We start from the raw sequence: 25,012 nt of genomic DNA, 5'->3' as shown, positions 1-25,012 counted from the left end.
GTTTGGTTCCCAGCACCACACTGTGCCTTTGACTCTCATTCCAGGAGATCCAAAACCATCCTTAGGCACACTCATGGTGCACATACAGATATGCAGGCAAAACACTCAAACACATAAAGTAAAAAGAAGTAAATTTTTTTAGATAAAAGAAAATAACAGAAACATTATTTATTAAAAAATGAATTCTATTTAGTCATCTTATAGCTGGGCATGGTGGTAAATACCTGTAATCTCAGGTGGTACAGCCTGTAATCAGGATGCTAAGGCAGGAGAATTGATCAGGATTTCAAAGTCAGACTAAACTACAAAGTAACACATTTGTCTCAAGGGGGGAAAAGTCTGTACCTACTGACATACGAGGATTCTTTAGGACTCACAGGCCTGAGAAAGATTGTATTAAAAGATCTCATGCGTGAAACCCAGAAGGGGTATGAAAGCCACGACTCCTCTTTTTCTCAAAGACAAGAAAAAAGAGGCAATGGACATGGTAGGAATGTTTTCTTACTTAATGTTAGTCAAGTGGAATAAAATGTAGAATAAATGCATGCCCTATTATAAATAAGACAAAAAATACCAATTAGATAGGAGAGTTGAGTCAAACAAGCCTTTAATCAATTTCTGTCACTTCAGCGAGTTTATTTTCATTGAGTATTTCCTGAAATGTCACACATTATCTACCCTTGTGGTAATTAAGTCTTGCTGCCTAATTATAAAAGCTTACAGTCTTTGCTTTGAGGACCAAATCAAGAAGGGGAACATGCTCTCTAATCCTCTAGCACATGTGAATATCACATTTGCCAATGGATGCTCTGGTTTTGGAGTCTTTACTTTTCAATTGCATACACTGATATCAAAGCAGGCATTTGTGGACCACCAGATGCCAAATAAATCTTGTTCATGATGAAAGTCAAATACAAACACAGGATTTTTTCCAAGCTCTTTTCCTTTTAGACAATCATGGGAAATTGCAGCCACAGAGAGGTAACAGGATAGTATGTAAATTATAATCCCAATATTGTGTCACATTAAAACTGTATTTGCCATACCATAAATACACAGGAATGAAAGATTAGAAAAATACAGGCCAAACTCTCAACAGTACTTAACTCTGGGAGTAGGACTCGGTGGGTGATCCAGATCTTTTTTCCTATGCTTTTTACGTTTCCCTGATTTTGCATTGTCACCACTGAGGCCCTCCAGAATCCATCTTTGTGTTGATATGGCAACCATGGAAGAACTTGCTTCATGTCCCATATTCAGAGGAAAATAAAGTGCTTGATTCCTGTCCATGACAACTGTCTAAAGTTCCCAGAAGGCACTCAGTTCTGACACATAGAAACAACATGGCTCATGTGACTCCCTAGGCTGTATAAGCGGCCACTGACATGGTCTTCATCAAGCCAGGCCTTGAAGGGGGAGAAGCTTTGAGATTTGTTTCCCTGAAAAACCAGATACTAAACTTGGTTTTCGTGCAAGAGGACAAGAGACTTTTATATTAGTCTTCACACATTAAGAAAATCAATCAAAGTTTTGGTAGTAACTCAGACCTCAGGCTAAACCCAAATCACTGGAGAGACCTAGAATTTTCTCCAGGGTTTAATAGAAGCTTTATTAATTTAAAGTAATTTTTTGGGCCCCTACTGTTGAAAGTCACAGAGAATGTACATACATGTACACACACATTTTATCAACTTGAAGCTGCCTCTCTACATTTTTTTCAGAAGTGTATGCATTTTTTTTTCATATTTGAGTATGCTGGAATTCTCTGCAAGAAGTAGGACACTGAAGTCCAGGAGAGCTGAAGGGCTTCAAAGGTCTGTTTCTTCGTTCATATTTGTATCTAACCAGTCCCTAAGTCTTACCATGTACTGCTGCTTCTGAACACCTACAGAATCACCTTCCTCTCCATAGTCAGATCTTCACTTTCATCATGACTACCGTCATCTCTCACCAGCATTGCATCATCAGCCTTGACCTTGACTGGTATCCCTAAATTCAGATTTCTAAGCTTGCCATTGATCCCAAACCTGACCATATTACTTTTTAGCATAATATCCTCCCACAATTTCTAGCTATCCTCATAGTAAACTCTTGATTCCTTGGCATGGCCTAGAAGATCATTTAGGATCAGCCTTATATTTGCCACCATATGTATTCCCTTCTACTCCAGCCATCCTCTGAATGGTGAATTTCCCATGATCTCCCACCTACTCTGGTCCACCTAGCTAGAGCAAGCAACCCTTTATCCCTTTTCTTTAAACCTCACTAACTTTTACTCATCTTCTGGTCCCAGGTTTGGTATTATTGGCTCTAGAAACACTCCCTGACCTTCTTAGAATGGTTGAATACTCCTTTTCTGGATTCAACAGACCTTGGCATGAAATTGTTATTTTAACCACCCCTCCTCCAATTAATCTATAAACTCTTTCTGGTGATGTGCTGACTACATCTTACTACTCTTGCTTCCACAAGGTATCTGAAGGGATGCTGATTCAGAAAGAAATAATCCTACCCAGTGCCTTCACTTACTAAAGAGAAAACCCCTGCCCGTTACCACTCCTCTTGACACAGAATGTTAACGTGGTTGTTTGTTTATTGGGGGGACCAAACCTGGGGTCTCTTGTGTGCTTTGGAAACATTTGAAATGAGATCTAACTGGTTCAATTATAAAGTCATTTTGTATTTCCCCCGTTTCTTTATCTCTTAAATAAGGAAACAGAAAATGAAAAACAGCATTTTTGTATTAAAATTCCTTCTTGGAAGATTTCTTGCCACTTTCTAGGGATCTATTTCTGTCTTATCTCTCACCAAAAAAAATTGAAGAAATATTTCCAATGTTTTGGTTCCTTCTTTTACTTTTATGTTACTTGAAAAAAAAAAAAGTGTTTGGCTTCAGAGTTCTTAAAAACTCAGTTTCTTGACCTTAAACCAACTTTCTTACTTTGACACCCAAGTAGATGACCTTCCCTACTTAATGGTAACAAAATAATAGAGTTCACTGGCTTAACTTGCCACTTTCCTACACTCTATTCCTATACCTGTGAACACTGTGAAGAAAGGTAAAAATTGATTTTCTTATGGAGGTAATATAAATTATTCTTCCATTTCTATTCCCTCTCAGGTCTTCTACTCTCATCCCATAACACATTACACCTCTTAGCAGTATCAATCCTGAACATCTTAGCTGTAGACTACAATCTCAGGTGAGAATTCACATTCTGTCTTGCTAAGTACCTGCTTTTCTATACTGGATTGTATTTGTGGCTATCACGTGTGCTACTGCACCTGCTGCTCCTTGAGGAAGGACAGTAAGATGTTTGCTTTACTCAGAGGAAGATTGCAGAGTTCACCTTAATATCATCCTGAGTTTTGAGTCAACTAGAGCGAGAGAGTAGACAATTGTCTTTGTACTCATGCTGCTTCCTCCCTCCCTTTCCCCTTCTCCTTCCTTCTTTTTCTCTTCCTTCCTGTTTCTCCTACTGTGCATTTGCTTAACAAAAATCTGAGTCGATGTGTAAAGAAGTAGATCCATCTATTACTCATATGGGATACTTGTGGTGCATTTATATAACACTAGCTTACAGGAGAAATTTAACAAGATGATGTTTCTGGCCATATTGACTGCCAAGATTTGTAATTATCAGAATAACATAATGAGATGTCTCCCCTTAGTCCATCCCAGTTTATCAGTTTAATAGCTACCCAGAAAAGGAGTTGTGTGTCCTATGGAGTGATACATGTCCAAATATGGGACCTATTGAGAAATATGTAAATATGTCCAAATATTAACCATTAGGTTAATACCATAATTTTTTTAAATCTATTTTCCACCCTAAAAGCTTACATTCAGTAATTTGAAGTCTATGTAAATTAAGGAATACAATTAACTGAGCTTAAGCTCAATTTAAGAAACCAGGCACCTTTCATCCCCCTATTCATCCTGGACTTCAATTCCTTCATAGCCATATTCACTCCTCCTAGTATAATTTCCTTTGATAAGAAATATGGAAATTAAATGGGTACACACACACACACACACACACACACACACACACACACACACACACAATCCCTTCCCTGTTAATGATCATCCTCATTTGTTTTCTTCTCCTTGTTTTTCTAAGTAGCTAAATATGAGGGTGGAGAGTATATATAGCTCAGTGGTGGAACACTGGGCAAGAACACATGAAGTCACGAGTTTGATCCTCAGCACCGTAAAAATAAAAATACATTTGTGACCTTTTTGTTCCAGCACATCGTTCAATCAGGTTACACGTGCCTTGTGTTGGGATTTTCTTCCATCTTTTTTTCTGTTCCTATTTCTTTCTTGTTATTACATTTGTTTATTCTTACTTGTTTAACTGACATTTATTACTTTAGTTGAACAATGTTTATACACAATGATTGGTTTTGTTGAGTAGAAAAGAATTCCAGGTCTCAAGATTTTGAGTTTAATATTTTCTGGAAATCAATAAAATCATTCTTAAAATTTCTCAAGAGAAAAATCAGTTTAAGAAACAGATCAATAAGATTTTGATATTAAGCCAGCAAACCCAGATCTGTGATAAGGGCAATACCATCTATTTCTTCCATACTCAAACTCATTGTGGGAAACTAGTCCAAGGCATGGCACAAACAGAAATAAAACAATGTGGTGGTTATATGTGGCCTTTGTAAAATGTCAACAACTTCCAGGCAATATACCAGGGACAAGGAATCCCAGCCACTCCCTAAGGGTAGACTGTACGCAGTGAAATCATCCTGCTAACTGGAGAGGTTGATTTCTTTTCACTGTAATCTTTCCTCTTCATATTTACCTTTGGTCAAAGCAAAGTCTACAAAATACCACACAGCTATAAGCTTGTGCCAAATAATATAGCTTGTTTCCAAAAGCTGTTTTTCAGCAGTTGGCAGGGATAATGGTTATTCATATCCGCAGAAATCACAATGTCCAAAGATGATTTGAACACACACACACACAGACACACAGACACAGACACACACAGACACACCCACACACACACAGACACACCCACACACACACACACACACACACTATGGATGTAATTTAAATGATGTTTCATTTGGACTTCCACAGGAAGAAAATATCCAGAGGCACACAGAGAGGGAAGCACTAGACATTCAGACTATTATTCCATATTGTTCTCATGGCAATAACATTTTAACTCTTGGGTTTCAAATGTGTGTGTGTGTGTGTGTGTGTGTGTGTGTGTGTGTGTGTGTGTGTGTGTCTATGTGTGTGTGTGTGTGTGTGTGTGTGTGTGTGTGTGTCTGTGTGTCTGTGTGTCTGTGTGTATATGTGTGTGTTTTACAATGAGGGCACTTGCTTAGTGTGCATGAAGTCATGAGTTTCATCCCCAGTACCACAAAAAATAAAATAAAATAGAGCAGAATTAATGAAATAATGAATTGCTTTAGAGTTGACTAAGATAGAATCATTTTTGATATGTCCCCAAACTTCACTTTAAAATTTTCCACACAACATTTTTGACCTGTGTAAGAGATACTGATACTTTAAATTTCTGGAAAAATACCACTAAGGTAACATATGAGCTGCAGTCAAGGCTAAGGCATTACTAAGGGAATCTGTTACCCTGGGATACTAATTAACTCTAAATATTGCATATAAATTAAGCCAGCAGCTAGTAAATGAATCAGCTCATGGAAGAGGGAAAAATCAAAGATGTTCAAAATAAAAATATTATCTTCTGATTAGGCAAAAGGAACCCAAAGCATGGTAGCGTGGTAGAAAACTTCCTCTCCTCAGCCCTGCCTTCTGTTCTTTTTTTCTAGTAGCTTCTCTCATTTAACTTGGCTTTTATTTTCCCTTCCTTACTATGGCAAGTGTGATTTGTTGGGTAGGGTGACTAGGGAAAAGCGTTCCTTCCCAGAGTCCTGCTCTCCTTTATCTCCTAGTCTCATGGTAAAAATATTTAATGTGAGACCTACTATCTTAACAAAATTTTATATGAAAAATATATTGTTAAGAATAGGCACTATGCTCTACAATACAGCATTATTAACTGTAGGTGCTACGCTGTACAACAGATGCCTAGAACCTATTCATCTTCATAACTGAAACTTAACACCTCCGGCCAACACCTCCTCATGCCTCCCTTCTCCCTGGCAACCATCGGATTTCTGAATTTGACCACTTCAGATGACTCATGGCCATTAGAATCATGAAGTACTTCTTATGTGCCTGGTTTATTTACTTAGCAGACAGTCCTCCAACATCCATGTCACAAGAACAGGATTCCTTTCTTCTTTTTAGCACTGGGTAATAGTCTAATGTATACCACATTTCTTTATGCAGACAGTTAAATAGATTTGTACAGAAATCTGCTATAATCTAAGTAAACCCCTTTTCTGTACCTCTGCCAAAGGGGATGTAGAGATTGCTGTTAAAGGACAAATTCACACACACGCTATCTTCAGTGTGAATTTATGATGGTTACAGATGACCTTTTTATTCAACAGTTTGAAGAGGCACTATTAGCCCTGAGCTAACCTAAAGCTACAGATTGAGCAGCTCTAGGCATGACTGACCATCAGTTTCATCCACGTGTCCTTGAATTAACAGAACCTATGTTAGTTTGCTATATACGTATTGTCAAGAATGCAGGTGACAGTGTCCCCTCATGCTCATAGCAAGAGACTGCTCTTAGGAAGCATCACTTCCTCAGAAGCAGGACAGCTCTCCTAGCGGGACTGATGAGAGTCAGGACTTAAGTTCTACTTTAAAAAAAAGAATCTGACTTCAACCCAATTTCGGAACTGCTAACTTGTCTTTGTCTCCGTGGAACTTTGATTTCTCTTCATCAGCTTTACACAGTTGCTTTCTTGACCAAAAGAGTTAAGCTTACTTGATGAAAACATTTTTTTTTGTGTGTGGTGTGAGCTAGCCATCATTCAAAAGACAGGTTCCAAGACATTTTCACTATTAGATTCCTAGAAATGATACTTAAAATCCATGTGGGAGGGAAGAACTTGTGTGAAAAGTTCATTCATTTAACAAACAAAGAAATGAATAATAAATATTCCTTGACCAAGTAGCCTTGGTTTTAAAGAAGGACCTTCCAATGTCATAATACTTCCCAAAGCACAGAAAGGGCACCGAACTGAAGATGCAGTACAGAGTTTGGTCTAAGGTGGTCTTCATGCTGAGTCCATAGATGTAAGTGATGATTGACTCTTTCTCTCCTCCACTTTCGCTCCATCTTCAGTGGAATGGAAAAAAAAAAAATAAATGCTCTTCCTCACCCAGAAGCTATGAGGAGTAATTAAATAGACCCTGTCAGAGTAGAATAGGCTCTAACATCTATGAACAAATTCTCCATGGTAACAGCATTATTGGTAACCTTTATCTATCCTTGGAACTGATCCAAGCCACACTGCTAAATACAGTGAGCTACAATTCCCAAATACCCAGATTCAAACAGGGTGTTTGAATGTGTTATTTGGTATAGAAGAAGGAATTGCATTCCAAGAAAAACGAGAGAGGATTTAACAGGCCATCATCCCACGTGAGGGATGGCTTGAGCTCATTTGTACATGAGGACTCTGGCCACTGGGCCACCTTCTACCTAAGAATGCCTGCCTTTTGTAATAAAGGCAGCCAAGAAAAGACCCCTGGTGGCTCACTCCTCCCATAGCAAGATCCTAGACATGGAAAAGTGACACTTTGACTTATCCACGGTACTGGCCACACAAACACAAAACCAAATGTCAGGGGCAAACACCCTGGGAGCCTACACACCCTCGTCATCCTTTTTGCTTCTTGACTAATTTCAGCAATATACCAAAAGAATATTTTGTAATGATAAACAAATAAGAATCTTTCATCATACCCATTGGACTAACTAACACTTTTAAGAAAGCAAGTATAAATTAAGGTTAAGGGTTCATTTAACATATAATTTCTAGTGCATGTTTTTCTTACTAATAGTGAGACTAAGAGAGAGATAAAAATAATAAAAAACAAAGAGACTGGAAGGTTTAATGTAACATTATGCAAACCTGCACATAACCCTAATAAGCTGCAATATCTCAGGAAAAAAATTTCATTCCAGGTGGTAACTAGTCCTTGATGCAGACATAGGATGCACTGATATCTACAAGTCAACAATTTCAAAAAATCAGAGAAGGATTATAAGGAGTTTCTCTTCCTTGGAAATTGTCTATTAAAATTAAAGATGCTCTTATGGCACCACCATTCACTGCAGGCCAGTAATCCAAACCAAGGAAAAGGCAATGGAAAAATACAAGATATTGGCTCTACCCAACCCAGCTACTCCTACTGAGCACGTGTGCTATATGTCTCTAAATTACAGCCCCTGGTGATGGCAAACACACTACAGAATAACCGAACACTGAATGCTGCATTTAGAGTACAGGGTGTCTTTTCTGCTTATCACAAGAAAAATCTACTCTCCAGCAGCGACGAGGGCTGGAGCAAAGGCCCAGCAGCAGCAAGGTGGTGAGATATTGTTGGTTTTTATTCATGTATTTTCTTTCGTCTTCTTGCCCCCAAATAAAAAATAAAACAATTATCTCATTGAATGAACCCCAAGTCCAATTCAGAATTCATCTTCAGAGCTGTCCGCTAACAGCATCACTCTATCTTGCATGCTGTTGAATTCTCTCTGCTGGGGAAAGAAAAGAGAAAAGCATTAAATTCTTTCTCCTCAAAGCCCAGAAGCAGACCCACCCTAAAGAACAGGGGAGTAGCTAGCACAAAACACCCTGAGCAGAAGTCTTCTTGCACCATTAAATCCTCCGTATTTTATCAGGCAAATTAGGCAGGCAGTGAAGAATTCTCTGCATCCCATTGGGTTTGCTCTTGTTTCCTGCATACCTTCCTTTTATGCCGTTTGAAGCCGTTTCTTCTTCGGCGATTCATAACCTTAATGCTGTAGAGTGCTCCCAAGATGAACAAGGCTCCAGCGATCCCTACCCCAACAGGCACCAGCATTCCAGACATGTAGCCAGCCTGAACAGAGAAGGAGAGAGACAGGTATCAGAATGCTACATAGACCATTGGATTCCAGGTTCCTTGTCCCTGATAAGTGGCAGCAGGTTTTTAGATGCTTTGAATTCTTCTGTCTGCTATGTTATAATTTAAAAGGGAACCTGTAACAAAGGTTCTGCTTTGGGGCTTTGGGGGAAGAGCAACAGAGAAAAATAACAACCTTTTTTTTTTTATTATTTCAAATTCCTTAGAAGTAAGTTCTGAAATAAATCAGCCAGACCTAGTGGCCCCTCCAGCCACTTGATTATGCACATTTGTCAACATCAATTTTTGATGACAGAAATATAATTTGTACTAAAGATGGATGGAGTGGGCTTCTGAGAATGCCAGGGCTATTAAAATGCAATAAATTGGAAACAGCCTGAGTCGCATGCCAAGGAGTTGAAGTGTCCTCTGGAATACTGTGTTCCTTGGAGGGTAAAGGAGGGCTGCTCACTTTCTTGCCCTCCCTTCCTTCCTCCGGCTCCCACTCTTCCCAGCTGTATTACAGTAAAAAAGGAATGATAAAAGTGCATTATGAGTAGAAGGTGAGAGCACCATAAACAGCAAGGAAGGGGCAGGCCCAGGAATTAAGAGGTGGGCTAATTGCTGGGAGACAAGGACAAGAAGATGAGTGTATGCAGAATGGATCTCCGAGGGAAGCAGTGTGCCCAGTGAACAAAACTGAAATAGAGTGTCTTCAGTCCCAGGGAAGCAGTGGCCAAAAAGGGCACAAAGAGCACTGCCAGCAACCTGGCTACTCTCCAAGGAGCCTCGGGTGTTCCCAGTATACCCAAGGTAACTATGGACTCCTCAGTCCTCAGAGAACAACGTGATCCCTGCACATCCCAGTGCTTCAGTGAAACTCTCAGGACCTGCTCACTCTTGGAGCAAGGCCCTGGTCCTTAGGTAGATCTTTGCAGCAAAACCCCTGTGGGCTGCATGGGTATGCACTAACCTAGAGCATTTTCACGGGAGAGCGTAAGGCTACACCCCAAGTGGAAAACACACATTACAGTTATAACTTTTAAAATCTAGAATAAGTGGATAGGTGTTTTTCTGAGAGAGGATGACCCTTCAACCATTTCTCCTCTTTTTGTTTATTTAATTTATGTCTGTGTGTGATGTGTATATGTGTGCCTGAGTGTATGTGTGTTGCCAGGTAAGGGCAGAAGACATCCAGCTCACCTCGCACTAGAGTTACAGATGGTTGTGAGCCACCACATAGGTTATGGGAACAGAATCTGGTCCTCAGCAAGAGCAGCAAATGCTCTTAAACCACTGAGCCATCTTCCTAGCTCCTATTTAATTTCTAATCAACAAAAACTATTTCTAGTGCCTTTCAGAGTGATCCAAAATGAGATAGATAGATAGATAAATAGATAGATAGATAGATAGATAGATAGATAGATAGATAGATAGATAGATAGATAGACACAGACAAACACACACACAGAGAGAGAGAGAGAGAGAGAGAGAGAGAGAGAGAGAGAGAGAGAGAGAGAAAGCAAGTGAGTGGGAGAAAGATTTTCAGAAAGCACTGAGGTCTGTAGGCTGTGATTTTCTCTCTAAACTTACACATGGAGGAGCAGAGGCCCCCTCACAGAGCAGAACACCCTTGCCTGTGCTCAGCAGCTTCCTCACTGGTCTTGTATCCCAGAGTTTTAAATTGGGATAAAATATGGATTTTTTTTTTCATTAACTTAAGAACAATGGGATTCTTTTAAATCAGTGTAGTGTTTTCCATGGAGAAACAAATTCCAGTCATTCTTCAGCAAATTCATACACTTTGTAGAAAATCAAAGTTTTTCTAAAATTCTTGAAGATCCACTTGAGTCTTATAAAAACTCTATAATTTTCCACATAGGGAAATATTGGACAATACAAAACTTGTGGTGCTCTCATCAAAAATACAGAATTTAAAAAAATCAGCTCCAGGAGTCCAGTCAAAGAGAGAGAAGAGGGGTTCGATGAGCAAGGGCATCACGATCATGATGGGGAAACCTACAGAGACAACCAGACCAAACTAGTGGGAACTCATGAAATTTAGACCAACAGCTGTGGAGCCTGCATGGGACTGGACTAGGCCCTCTGCATAAGCAAGAGTTGTGTAGCTTGATCTGCTTGAGGGTTCCCTTGGCAGTGGAATTGGGATTTATCCCTGGTGCATGAGCTGGCTTTTTAGAGCCCACTGCCTATGGTGGGACACCTTACACAGCCTTGAGGCAGGGGGAGGTGCTTCGGCCTGTCTCTACTGAATATAGCAGGTTCTGCTGACTCCCCACAGGAGGCCTTACCTTCTTGTAGAAGGAATGGGGGTGAGTTGAGGGGGGAGGCTGGAGGGGTGGGAGGAGGGAAGAGGGGAATCTGTGATTGGTATGTAAAATGAATAAAAATTTCTTAATAAAAAAATCAATATTTTCAGTGCATTGAAATGTAACACATATTAAATATGAAGAATGATCAAATTTCATCTCCATTAATGAACTTTTTCTAGGTTGTACATTCAGAGGACAATATTCTGTTCCTTGGAATATCAACCTGACAACCACTGCCTGAGCCTCCTGCAGATCTATAGTTTAACTCCATACCAATAATGTGGGTATTCCAAAATATGTCACTCTTGTCATATTTCACACACACACACATTCAGCTATATCTTTCATTTTTAATGGTATTTGCTTTGCTGTCAAGTCACAAATACATTATAGGATGGGGCTGAAGCCATCAGCCCACCTTACAACACTATGTCACTACATGTTCTTTAAAGTTGACTAAGGTAAAATAAGGTCTTACGCAACACTGCCTATTACTTAATTTTTTCTGAAATAAAATAAGAGGGCATGCACTTATTTTTTAAGTTTTTAATTCTGTCTAGTAGCTTTTTCTGTTCAAAATCATTGGCTGTGCATATGCTTCCAGAAATGGCATCCAGAAGACACAGTTTACCCATGTGCTTTTCCAACCAAGACTGCACAGAGTAAGTCTAATCATGATAAAATAGCCAGCAAGCCTAAAATGATGGATATTCTATTTTTTATATAAAAACTATATTCTTCAAAGATATGTGTATTGTGAAAAAAAAGATAGCTGTAAAATGAGGAAAGGACATGGAAGAAGTATGATAAAGGGGTATGTTACATAATTGTTGATGGGATTTTATACTAAAGGAGAAATAATATTTTTGTAAGTGTCATTTTTGGTCTGTTGAAAAGTTGCACTGCAGATACCAGAGAACATAAATGTGCTGTAGCTATGTTAAATGGGCTCAAGCTAAAAACTGCAGTAAGATTTGATAACAGAATGTTCTCATTCTTAGAAAATATGCACTGAAGAATTAGGAATAAATAGGCCATAGTCTATGCAATTTATCATCAGATGGTTCAGGTAAAAATAAGGAAGAGAGCCGGGCGGTGGTGGCGCACGCCTTTAATCCCAGCACTCGGGAGGCAGAGCCAGGTGGATCTCTGTGAGTTCGAGGCCAGCCTGGTCTCCAAAGCGAGTTCCAGGAAAGGCGCAAAGCTACACAGAGAAACCCTGTCTCAAAAAACCAGAAAAAAAAAAAAGAAAAAAAAATAATAAGGAAGAGAATGTGCCCATAAGTAAAAATCCAAGGTAGTAAAATGTTAGCAGTTGGTCCATCCAGGCTAAAGGTGGTAGGGGGATTCTTGTTGCTATTCTTATTTTTATATCTTGCCTATAAAAGGTAAATTATTCCTGCCTAAAGGTTAATCATTTAAAATACATTGTAAATGAAAATCTGGCTAGACATACCTGAATTTATGTGTTTGGTTTTGAAATTAATTTGTTCAGAAACATCTCTTTTGAAGAAAGCTATAAGAAAAGCTCATGAAAGGCACTGAGGATGTAATTCACTTGGTAGTGTACTTGCCTAGCATGCACAAGCCCTTAGGTTCAATTGCCAGCTCCATGTTAACCCAAGCATAATGGCACACACCTGTAATCACAGCATTTGAAAAGTGGAGGCAGGAAGATCAGAAATTCAAAGCCATCCTAAACTACATAGTGAGTTAGAGGTCAGCCAGGCCTACAAAAGACCCTGTCTCAAACACACACACACACACACACACACACACACACACACACACACACACACACACACACACGTACTGCATTGCCCTGCCTCTGATCTGCTGCTCTGAGACTGGGCCTTGTGTTTTCTATGCAGCAGTACCTCTCCAACTGGAGCACATTTCAGATTGACTTGTCAGGCTTGGGAACGCAGACTATTGGGCCACGTCATCAGAGGTCCTAACTCAGGTCTAGAGTGAGATCTGAGAATCTGCATTTCTAACAAGCTCCCAGGGCTTCTGAAGATTCTGGACCAGAATCCACCTTGAAAATCTCTGCTATGAAATACAACCTGGATCACTTTTTTCTTCCTTAAAGCTAGAAGAACCAGATTGGCTTTGGTGACCTAAGAGCAGCACTGTCTTTATTATATTATACTATAATGAAGCTTTATTATTATATAATCTAGTCAAACATGTTTATTTCTGAGAAACAATTCTGATGTTGAAAAGACATATCAATAGGTACCAAGATAAGCCTGGTCTAACAAACACCATCAACATGTACAACAATCAGGAAAGTTAAGGGACGAGAACTAATTGTCTATTAACATCCATTTTCCTTTTGTAGGAGCTAATCAATTTCTCTGTGTAGCCCTTGCTGTCCTGGAACTCTCTCTGTAGACCAAGCTGGCTTTGAACTCATTGATCCATCTGCCTCTGCCTCCCGTGCTGGGATTAAAGGTGTGTGCCACCACCGTCCTGCTGGCTAAACAATTTCTAATCTCGGATGGGGGGCAGAATTAAGATTACTTCCCCTTCCTGAGCTTCCAGGAAGCTGAGTATTATTGAGGGATTAATTTACATATCCATGTGTTCTGGCTAGTTTTATGTCAACTTCACACAAAGTATATCTGAGAGGAGAGGACCTCAACTAAGAAAATACCTCCATAAGATTTTTTTGTAGGGCATTTTCTTAATTAGTGATTGATGTGAGAGGGCCCAGGCCATTGTGAATGTGGCTACCCCTGGGCTGGGGGCCCTGGGTTCTATAAGAAAGTAGACTGAGCAAGTCAGTAAGCAGCACCTCTCCACAGCCTCTGCATCAGCTCCTGCCTCCAGGTTCCTGCCCTGCTTGAATTCCTGTCCTGACTTCCTCTGATATGAAATGTGATGTGGTAGTGTAAGGCCCTCAAGTCGTTTTGTTTTTTTCTGTTTTTTGTTTTTTTTTTTTTTTTTTGGTCATGGTGTTTCATCACAACAATAGTAACCCTGACTAAGACACCATGACACATGCAGATTCATATGGAGATAGCTGAGTTGGACATGCCATCCAGAATCAGAAGTTATCATCGGAAATGAACTTCAAAAGTGGTGTATCATCAAACTGAAGCCATTTAGCCTGTTTCTGTGTCATTACCCATGAGCCTTTGACTGCAGGTGTGATGGGCAGGAGCTTCTTGTTACTCATGATTAACCTTAATATTAACATTGAAAACTTGAAAAATCAACAACAACAAAAACCAAATTAGAACTTTTGAAAACACCTTCATTTTTAAAGCTCCTGTAGTTAACAGAGAACCAACATTGGAACAATTCATGAAACTAGATTGGGAGGGAGTCCTGGTTGGGTTTAAAAGCTCAGTTGAATATGTGTTCAGTTCAGTTTTCAGTCTAAGGGATTCTGTGACTTTCATCAGAGGCAGTAGCTAGGCTCCCAAATTGTTTCTGAAAAGGGTAACTAGTAAGAATTGATATTTACATGCAGATTATAAAGTTTGCAATATCTAACCTCAACGCAGCTTTATGCCAAACTTTAAGCCTATTTTAATCATTTTTGTAATATATTTTAGAAATCTTTCTCAGGATATTCTTCTAAATCTTTCTCTGTCCATCTGAACATATCCTTTGACTTAACTAGATCCATAACAAGTACCAAAAGATGGCACACACTGACCTCAACAGCCTGAATATTTCCTTTATCATGTTTAACATGTATAAAAACAAATTAACCTTGTTCTAAAAAAAAAAATAGAATTTTTTACTGAGAAGCAAAAGGGTAGAGAGAACTACTGTAATCACATAATTTTAATTGCAATTGGATGTCCTATTCTTTAACAATAAGTTGTAGCAAAATTAAAAACCTGTAATTCCAATATAGGAAAACTGGCTCAAATAATAAAACAAAATATATGGAAATCCATAAGCCGAGATGTTTTGAGGCTGGGGAACTGAAGGCAACTAAATGCCTGACCATTAAAAAGGTTTTCAAGCAACTGAAATCCCAATTAAACCTGAGCTGAGGTATGCTAATGGACTCTGACATAGACTACAACCAAGGAATTCAGAATTCCATCAAAATTTTGAGGAGCAGTTCCAGTTAAAATTACAAAGTTACCAAACGTGGAAACTTGGAGAGGATTCAAAGTCAAAAGAAAATGAAAATATGAACCTGGAAAGGAATTAATATTGTCAATCAGTGTGCCAAATGTATGCAGGAGAGGGAAATACTTTTCCATAGCTGGTCATCTCGGCAGGGTGGCTTGCTAGTGCCTCCTGGGAAGCAGCATCGCAATAAGCTACACACCTACGGCAGTTTCCTGTTTCGCAGACAGAACTGAACCACACTGCCAATATCCCCTAAAAGAAACTCTACCAGGTAGATCAAGGATATTATTCAGCTGGGCGTACCACTCACGGTAAATGTTTATACTTTTGTAACAGCCATGGGGTGGCTCAGTGCCTAAGGGGGCTTGCTCTTTGGGTTGGAGAGAAGGCTCGGTGATTGAGAGCCTTGACTGCTCTGGCAGAGAACCCGGGTTCCATTCCCAGTACCCACATGGTGACTCATAACTGTCTGTGACTTCAGTTCACATACATTCAGGCAGCAAAATGTTCAGACACATAGAATAAAAGGAACAGACCTAAAAAAAATGTTTTGAGAGTGCTTGCTCTGCAAGTACAGGATCTGAGTTCAGATCCCAGAGTCCACACTGCAATTAGATGACAGATCTCTCTCACGCCTGCAACCCCAGTCCTATAAGGGGTGGAGATATGAGAATTTCTGGGGCTTGCTGGCTGCTAGTGCATCCCAAAGCCACCAGCTCTGGGTCCAGTCAGAGATCCTGCCTCAAATGAATAAGGTAGGGAGTGACAGAGGAGGGCATCTGACTCAATCTGTTGGCCTCCATACTTGCATATCTGCACACACATATGAGCATATACCACCTGCACACAGAGAGAGAGAGAGACAGAGAGACAGAGAGAGACAGAGAGACAGAGAGAGACACAGAGACAGAGAGACAGAGAGAGACAGAGAGACAGAGACAGAGGAGGTGGGGAGAGGTGCTGAGGCTCCAGAGAATAAGGTGCCTGTCTCCTGTGTTCCCAGTGAAGGAATCTGAAGGAAATACCTCTCCTGCTGATGGCCCAGAACAGCAAACTGAAGCTCCGTTGTTATTGGTGGTGGTGGGTTGTTTTTTTTTTTAAATTGCAATTTAATTATAACATTTGTTCCTTTCCTTTCCTCCCTCCACACCCTCTTATGCCCCTCCCAGCTATACTTCAAAGTTATGGCCTCTTATTACATGGGCATATGTGTTTGTATGTAAACATATAAATTCCTGAACGACAACCTGTGGTAGCTTTGCTGTTCTGCAAATCTTTTATTTGCCCTTCAGTATAAGTCAAAGGGAAGAAGAGACTCTCCTTACCTTGTCTTTCAGCTTTTCCATCCAGCTTCTCACTAGGAAAAACAAGAGAATCAGATATAAATAGCCATCTCCCACTTACATTTCACAGTATTGCATTAGTTTGTTAACTTGATACACTGAAAGGTTTTTTGCATGGAATAGACTAAAAATATCAACAATATTAACAAAATGACAGCAATGATTTTTTTTTTTTTAGACTGAGTCTTTCTACATAGCTCTTGTTGCTCTGAAACTCTCTATGTAGACCAGGCTGACCTTGAACTCAAGAGATTTGCCAGTCTCTGCTTCAGAATGCTGGGATTAAAGGTATGTGCCACCAAGCCCCTTATTTAGAAGAGCAACCGAGAGCCAAAACACTCCCATGTCATTATTAGATGAATAGGGAATAGTTTGTATGCTAGCCGAGTTCTATCTACTATTCAGTGCAGTAGGAGAAGGCCTGAGAGAGAAGGGACAGGGAACCACCCTCTAGGTGCTGTGTTCACTTTGTTCCTGTGATGGTTTTTCTTTAACCTGATGCCTTGTCTGTCTCAGTTCTTAGGATCGAAGAGAATGCTTCACTGAAGCACATCAGATAGTGGAGAACAGGGAAGGAGTGGGCAATGGTCCACCAAGGCAGCCCAGCTCTGGCTCCGAAGAGAAGCATCGCAACCATATTGGAAGAAGAGAGAAGGGGGTCAAGAACTCACGACTCTACAACAGCCACTGTTAATAACAACAGTAACACGAGTGAAGGGGCTAGACCAACTAAGTAATTTCCTGTAGATCCTGATAAGAACGGTTTTGAGTTTTAATAGGAAAAGAGAAAGGTATCATTCAAAGTGTGAAAGGTGACTTGAAGTTGGAGGTGGGCATTCCACCCCTCACTGACTTTTAATGTTAGATTGGTGCTGCAGCCTGCATGTGACTTAGTGGGAAGACAGTGTATCTTCCCTTCATCTTCATTGTCAAGCAAAAGAATTCAGCAAAGACAAAAATGGGGTTTCTTTACACTTACTTTCCTTTCTGGAAGCTTCAACAAGCTGAAAGGAAGGACCCTGAGCTGCCGCTTTTCCTTATAAAGCCTGAGAGTAAAGGTCTGAACTCAGTTTGGATACAGTCTTCCATAACGAGCCAGTTCTGCCGCTGCAGTGCAAAAGCAGCCGTGGATGGTCTGCCAGCAAATGTGCTCAGCTATGTTCTAATGAGCTGTATTTGCAGACGCCGAGATTTGAATTTTATGTAATATTTATATGTCATAGTGATTTTCTTTTAGAATCAAATTAAAATATAAAAAATTGTTCACTCACAAGTTATATAAAAACAGGAGGCCAGCCAGAGTTGGTCAGAAGCCGTAACGTGGGGCTCCTTGAGTACTCTACTCAAGATTTCAGCACTTTCATGTATAATCTGACTCCTGAAATGAGGCATTTGATCATGCCGACAATGCTAGCACGGCTATGGCCACTTCTTACAAAGCACATGCATTGCAGCACGAGAGCCAGATAAGCCTACACTCACAAGTCAGCTGTGCCGGCTCCTGTCCGTAGTTTAGCACTCAGAGGCTGAATCATGAGGACTACTCAAATTTAGGGTCAGCCTGAGCTACATTATGAGACAGTGTCTCAAAAAGTGAGATTTTGTGTATGCTCATAAAAGAAAAGACGGGGAAACTGAGATTCAGAGAAGCTAAGAGACACCTGCATTCAACTGGTGAATACTCACAGGGATACCAGCCTAATTTCTAGGAGTGAGACGTCTCTACTACCCATCTCAAATGTGGAAATACTGTTGGCTTTTCCATCTCTTTTAATTGGCTTCAACCTCTCATGCAAAGACCTTATCAAACCTCTCAGCTTGCTCTTCCCTCATTGCTCTGTACCAGACAGGGATGAGGTGACTGATCAGGATAGGATCAGAGTCATAGGAAGGTCAGAAAACACATCTAGGAACTTCAGAATGAGGCCAGGAGTTGGTGCTTCTGGGAGTGAGCCTACCAAGAAGGGAGGGCAGTCATTGACTTTAGAGGAAGTAATGAACCCGAGGACCCTCAGCTCCCTCTATGCAAAACAAAGGAGACAACAATGCTTTGAGAGATCATTGTGAAGATTAGAAGTGTCATATACAAAATTACAGTATAGTATCTGATATAAAATCCAAATAGGAAAAAGAAAGACAAGTGAAGTATGGGGTTTGTGTTACTATATCTCAAATCCAAAACAGATTTCAATGCAAGCAAGAGAATATTTAAAATTCATTCATTCAAAAAATATTTGCTGGGTATGTGGTGTTTGATTGTGATCCATTGTTTCTATAACAAGTCAACATACGCTATGGGACCTAGTTCCAGTGATAAAGGAGCTCAGCTATCAAGTCTCTATGAGGCAGAAAACAAGAAGTAGTGTGGGGTATGAGAAAGCGAGGAACAGAGTTCAGAATCGGGAAATAGGGTGGGTATTACATAGAGGACAAGACGAGACAGGTGGGGCCAGGGTGGCTATTGTCAGACAGAAAGATACGGTGGCTTAGAGTGGAGGGACAGGAGACAAAGGTCAAAGCTGGATTTAAGGCACCTGTAGGCTTTTCGGCTATAAGAGACTCATTGCCAAGGGGAGCATTTTCAACTTGTGCCTCACCTGGGAAGCTACCCAAGTCTGCAGTTTGTGGAGTTAATTGTATGGAGCCTATGATGGTTAGGTTTCAGGATTTGTTTGGTTGGTATTTTTCAGTGGTGTGTGTGTGTGTGTGTGTGTGTGTGTGTGTGTGTGTGTGTGTGTGTGTGTGCTCGCATACTCCTGCCATAGTGCATGTGTGAAAATCAGAGGACGACTCCAACTGGGGGATTCATTTCTCTGCTTCTACCATGTGGGTCCTAGGGATCAAACTCAGATTACAGGCTTGGTGGCAAGCACCTTTATCCACTGAGCCATCTCGCTGGGCCCACGGTGGTTAGTTTTTGTTGCCATTTTTCACAATCTAGAATCACCTGGAAAGTGAGTCTCAATGAGGGTGTGTCTATATCAGGTTGACCTGTGGGCATGTGTGCAGGGGGTTATCATTATTGCCTTAATTGAGGCAGGAAGATTGTAAGTCCAAAATAAATAATAAGTCTAAAAAGGTTTATACAGAGGTCTAAAAATAGTCCAAAAACTTGATGGGAGAACCTCAGGCAATGTCTACAGAGTGGACTAGCGTTTTAAAATAATTCTTAAAGATTTTTATGTGTATGAGTATGTTGTTTGCATGCATGTCTGCATGCCACATGTGTTTGTTCCTAGTGCCTATGGAGCCTAGGAGAGGGTTCCTGATCCCCTGGAACTGAAGTTATAGATGGTTGTGAGCTGCCATGTAGGTGCCGAGACTTGAACCCAAATCCGGAAGAGCAGCCAGTCCTCTTAACCATTGAGGCATCTCTCCAGTCCCTCAAGATAAAATTATTTAAAGAAAAAGAATTCTTAGTCAAAGTTTGTAGATTCAAGTCCTATATGCCTGTGAGCAGAGCATAGGGGTAGCTTTCCTCACAGCTCCTGAGTAAAAATACTGTGTGTAACTAGAGCAATGCACATCAAAATAGTAGCTGAATTAAATAACAAGAGGCAGAATTAAGGACAATATTTCTTTTATTCTTTGTCTCTTTTGGGACTTGCCACATTATATATAATTTTGTACTACTTCTTAATTAGCAGGAAAACGCATTTCCAAAACCCCCACAAAACTCTGCAAAACTTTACCACTTCAAGTTGGTGGTAAATTGCTGACTGTGAGGGGCCACAGAAGCTCAGACTTCTCCACTTGGCTAGTTTCTTAGTGACAGCTACAGCAGCTAGTCCCGCTGAGGCTAGTCCGTGTCTCAAAATTTTGTTTAATGGAAACTAAAAAGCACATCACTATAACAAGACCTCTGTTCTCCTTCAAGTAGGGATAGAAGTATCCAGACAAAAAGTAGGCCTGAATAAAGGCCATATATAGAAATCCTCAGCTAACATACACCCCAGTAAAAAGCTGAAGGATTTTTGTCTTAAGGTCAGGGACACAGGAATGCCTAATGTTGCCACTTCTGTTCTATACAGTAGCTGAAGTCCCAGCCAGAGGAGTTAGATAATAGGAAGAAAAGGCCATATACTTGGAAATAAGTTAAATGGGAAAATATAAATTAAAATCCACAATCTTTTAAAGACACAACTCTAAAAATGTGCCATGCACATCCACACAGAGAGAGATACAAATGCACAGGCGTATACCCACAAATGCACAGAGAGGCACACACATTCACACAACACATATACAAAGACATATTATTAACACATGCACATACACACACACAAATAAAATCTAGAAGAACTTATAATTGGATTGAGTAGAGTTACTGAATATAAAATCAACATGTGAAAATCTGTAGTATTGCTATACAGTGGTAAACCATCTGAAAAAAAGAGGAAAGCAATTCCCATTTACAATAGAGATAAAACAAAAAGTTAAATAATTAGGAAGGAATTTTGCCAAGTCCTACAGGATGAAAGTAGATAAAGACACAGAAAACTGGAAAGCTGCCCTGTCTTCATGGATCGGAGGAAGAGTTTTAATATTGTTGACATGTCCATAGAACCCGAGACAATCTGTTGATTCACTGAGCTCTTCAAAAAAACTCTAATATTATTTTTTGCAGAAATTGAAGACACAACCTAATATCCATATGAAACAAAACAAAGTATTTGAAAATCACCTATCTGGTAAGTAGTAAATATCCAAACTATGTGAGACGAAAATAGTTCAAGATGAAGAAGGTAAATGTCCTAATTTAAAATAATCCTAGCACTCAGAAGGCAGAGGCAGGTGGATCAATTTAAGGCCAGCCCTGTCTATTTAGCAAATTCTAGGCTGCTTGGGGTTACATAGTAAGACCCTATCTCAAAACAACAACAACAAAGTTGAAAGAGGCAAAAAACCTGAACAGACATTTCCCCAGACAATGGCCAATGGAAATATGCAAAAGTATTCAATATCACTGACTATATTCATGTTTTCTGTTACTATACCAAAAATACCAGAGGCTGGGTAGCTGATAAGAAGAGGTTTACTGTAGCTCAGGGTGATGGTACAAGGTCAAGAGCTGGTTGACCTTGTCTCGTCTGGTGATGGCTCTATGGCGTGTTCAAGAGGCCATTCTAAGGAGGGATCTGTGGGTTAGAGCAAACACACCAGAGTGCACATAAAGGTTTTGCTGAGCTGCAGAGAAAAAGGCTTATGAAAAATGGGGAGGGAGGTCCTTACCTGACTCCTCGTTTATCTTCTCTTCTCTGCCAGCAATCTTTGACAAATGTCCTTCTTGAGTGCTTTATGTGTGTGATTTCCTGACTCTGTCACTTGCCCTCTGTGCCTATCTTTGCCCCTTCCTCACTCTAATGAAGGGAACTGGGGTGGTGACTGGGGTGGTGAACGTTGAGTGCATGGGTCCCTGTCTCTCCCATGTGGCTCTCATTCAGACAGAATAAACTAGAGTTCATAGTTTCATCATAGCCTGTATATTTTCCAGCTCCTTTGTGTGTGCCAGGGCTGCAGCATCCAAGTGCTCCTTTGTGCAACAACCACCCGAGAGGCAGAAATCCTGGGTGAAATTTAAAACTCACAATGAACAATACTGAAGACACTCAGTCTGGAGACCGATGCATCTTATTCCATGCCAAAGGCACAGATTACAAAAGCTACAAGCTGGGAGAAAGAAATTAGGTAGAACATTCAGGAGCAGGTTTGTTGTGGCTAAAAGTGTTGGGACCAGTTCCTTTTCTCATCAATGAGAAAATACTTTAAAGAAGCAGGTTAAAGAGGATGATTTATTTTGGCTCATGATTTCAGAGGGGACTGTCGGCCACAGTGGGTAATACATAGTAGAGCTCATGTGAGTGGGAGAATGAAGGTCCTTGCATCTCAATAGATCAGAAAAAAGGAACCAGACAGGAAGTGGAGCTGGGTTACATACATTCTCAAGGCCCACCCTCCATTAACCCCTTTCCACCAGCTAGGTCCTACTTCCCAAAAGTTCCACAACCTCTCAAAACAACTCCATGAGCTGGGACCAAGTACTCAAATACATGAGCCTGTAGGGGACATTTTACATCCAAATCACAACATATGACTCTGCAGAAATCCACACTGAAGACAAGTGTTCATGAATTAATAGCATATTGGCAGAAATGAATCAAGAAAATGGATAAGGTCATCCTAGGGTAGAAAGTATATATGAGTTAAGGTTCTCCAGAGGAGCAAACTCAGAGAGAGAGAGAGGAAGAGACTAAGAGGGAAAGGAAGAGAGGAAGAGGATGGAGATGGGGAGAATTGTGTGTTCATAAAGAATTGGCTCACAAGATTATAGAGGCTGAGGCATCCCATTACCAGCTGAGAACCAAGAGCAGTGGTGGCTTGGTTACAGGTCCAACCCAAAGACCTTGGGAAACATAATAGTCACTGATGTAGTATCAGTCCAAAGGCCTGCAGACTTGAGACCCAAGAGAAGCCAATGTTTCCAGTCTGAAGGTAGAAAAAGCCAAATTCCCAGTTCACAGGCTGTAGGAAAATAAGGCCTATGAGGCAGAGAGATGAGCCAACCTGGAGTCTGCCTGAGGGCCTAGCAACAGGCTCTGTCAGAGGTCCTTCCTGATCGTGCCTAGCCAACGAGGGGCAACCACACAATGTCACCGGATCAGGACGCAGCCTGGGTGCTGGAAGGAAGGTGTAGAAGGCTCGCCTTATTGCTGAATAAACGAGTCTGCTGTTTACCTTTTACCTGACTCCTGGTGTCTGTGTCTTAGACAACAACGCTGTACCATCTCACCCCCTCCCCTGAAGGGGCAGCTATTAGAACTCAGCGACAACAGGCTTCCTACTAGACAGAATTCTCTTGAAGTTAGCATTTTCATTCTTTTTTTGGTTGGATAGGGACCACCTCCTCAGACTTCACTCAGTCTACCAGTTCATTGTGGATGTCACATCTTCCCACCTTCCCTCATCGTGAATTTCTTCTTTATCTGACCCTCCTACTTCTCTTTGTATGGATCTTGTGAAAATCTTCCCATGCTAACTCAATCACATCAGCTGTCTCCTTTGCCACAGGAGGCAACAGTCAGGCTCCAGGCAGTAGGAGGATGGTATCTGTAAGGTAGCCATTGTTCTGCCTACCCAGCCAGGTAAATCTCTGCACATCCCTCTCTATGCTCCACACAGATCCTCAGAGAATCCTTAGCAGCAAGAAGCCCAGGGACAATCCATTCCATTACTGACTTTCCAGCTGCCTGTCTCTTACCTCCTCAATACACTTCCCATCTCGGAGACTGCTTTCAAGGAGAACTCTAACTTGGGCAGCAGTCAAATTTCTCTGCCATCAAGACAGACTGGCCCTTTGCCATACCAGCTTTACTCACTTCATTCGGCAAAACAAAAGTATTAATGTAAGCACAAGGCAAAAGGAAAGGAGTGGGGGCATACTGGCCAAGTTCAAGGGAGAGCCGTCTCCCTTCATCTAATGGAATTCTAACTGAACAATTTCAGTAAGTCTGGCTTTGGAAAACATCCCCTTTCTACAAAGTATTACAGCAGGGTCCATTTAGCTCACACTCCATTCTGAAAGGGTCATAAATGCAGCCTCTTCAGTGAAATACTTACCAGCAATTTTCCCAATTATTTCAAGACTTAAGTTTTTTTTTTAACCTGAATCAAGAGAAAGAGAAGTTTGTATTTCACCAAAATAAAAAATGAAGACCACACCCAGGCCATTGTTTTGTTAAAGTGTGTGCACCTAAATTACAGAGTGTTTCTATTCTGTCAAAAACCAAATGAAAACCAGCCCCTTCTCCCTTTCTGTTGCTTACTCATAAGTGCCCTTTGGACCTGAGGAACAAAGCTGTTTTCCAACTTACATACAACACGTAAGAATAAGGAAACTTAACCGAATTTTAGGTATTAAATGTGTGTTTAAAAAAGAAAAAGTAAACATTGAGTTTTTGGATCTATGGATTAGTCTCTAGAGATCCTAAATTTACCTGCCTTAAAGTCACATAAACCCCTTCTATAATCATTCGCTCTTCACATAATTATAGAACAGCAAGATTCCAATGAGCAGAATGACCTACTTCTTGGCACGGGGCTAAGTGAGCAGTAACTATGTGTTCAAGAAGCAATTAATTCTGAAGGCTCTGAACTGATATTTACAGAGAAGGGCACAGAGAGGCCAGATAACCTAATCTCTACTTTCAAGTAACATTAAA

At 40.5% G+C, this 25,012-nt stretch overlaps 1 protein-coding gene across 1 annotated transcript in view; it reads right to left on the bottom strand.

Annotated features, from left to right (window-relative positions):
- Positions 1-590: 590 nt before the first annotated feature.
- Positions 591-25,012, bottom strand: part of LOC128107485 (armadillo-like helical domain-containing protein 4) — a 111,019-nt gene continuing 86,597 nt past the window's right edge. Inside the window, exons 6-8 of the mRNA XM_052733387.1 lie at positions 16,776-16,807; positions 8,879-9,013; positions 591-8,669 (exon numbers count right to left, since the gene is read on the bottom strand). Coding sequence (XP_052589347.1) covers positions 8,601-8,669; positions 8,879-9,013; positions 16,776-16,807 — 236 coding nt within the window. The 3' untranslated portion in view covers positions 591-8,600. The remainder of the gene's footprint in view (positions 8,670-8,878; positions 9,014-16,775; positions 16,808-25,012) is intronic.

The sequence above is a fragment of the Peromyscus californicus genome, unplaced genomic scaffold (genome assembly GCF_007827085.1).
Source record: "Peromyscus californicus insignis strain IS unplaced genomic scaffold, ASM782708v3 Scaffold_12__1_contigs__length_115047231, whole genome shotgun sequence".
In the NCBI taxonomy this organism is placed as follows: Eukaryota; Metazoa; Chordata; class Mammalia; order Rodentia; family Cricetidae; genus Peromyscus; species Peromyscus californicus.
Note: the sequence above shows the minus strand (reverse complement) of the source record. Positions and strands in the feature narration are given on the sequence as shown.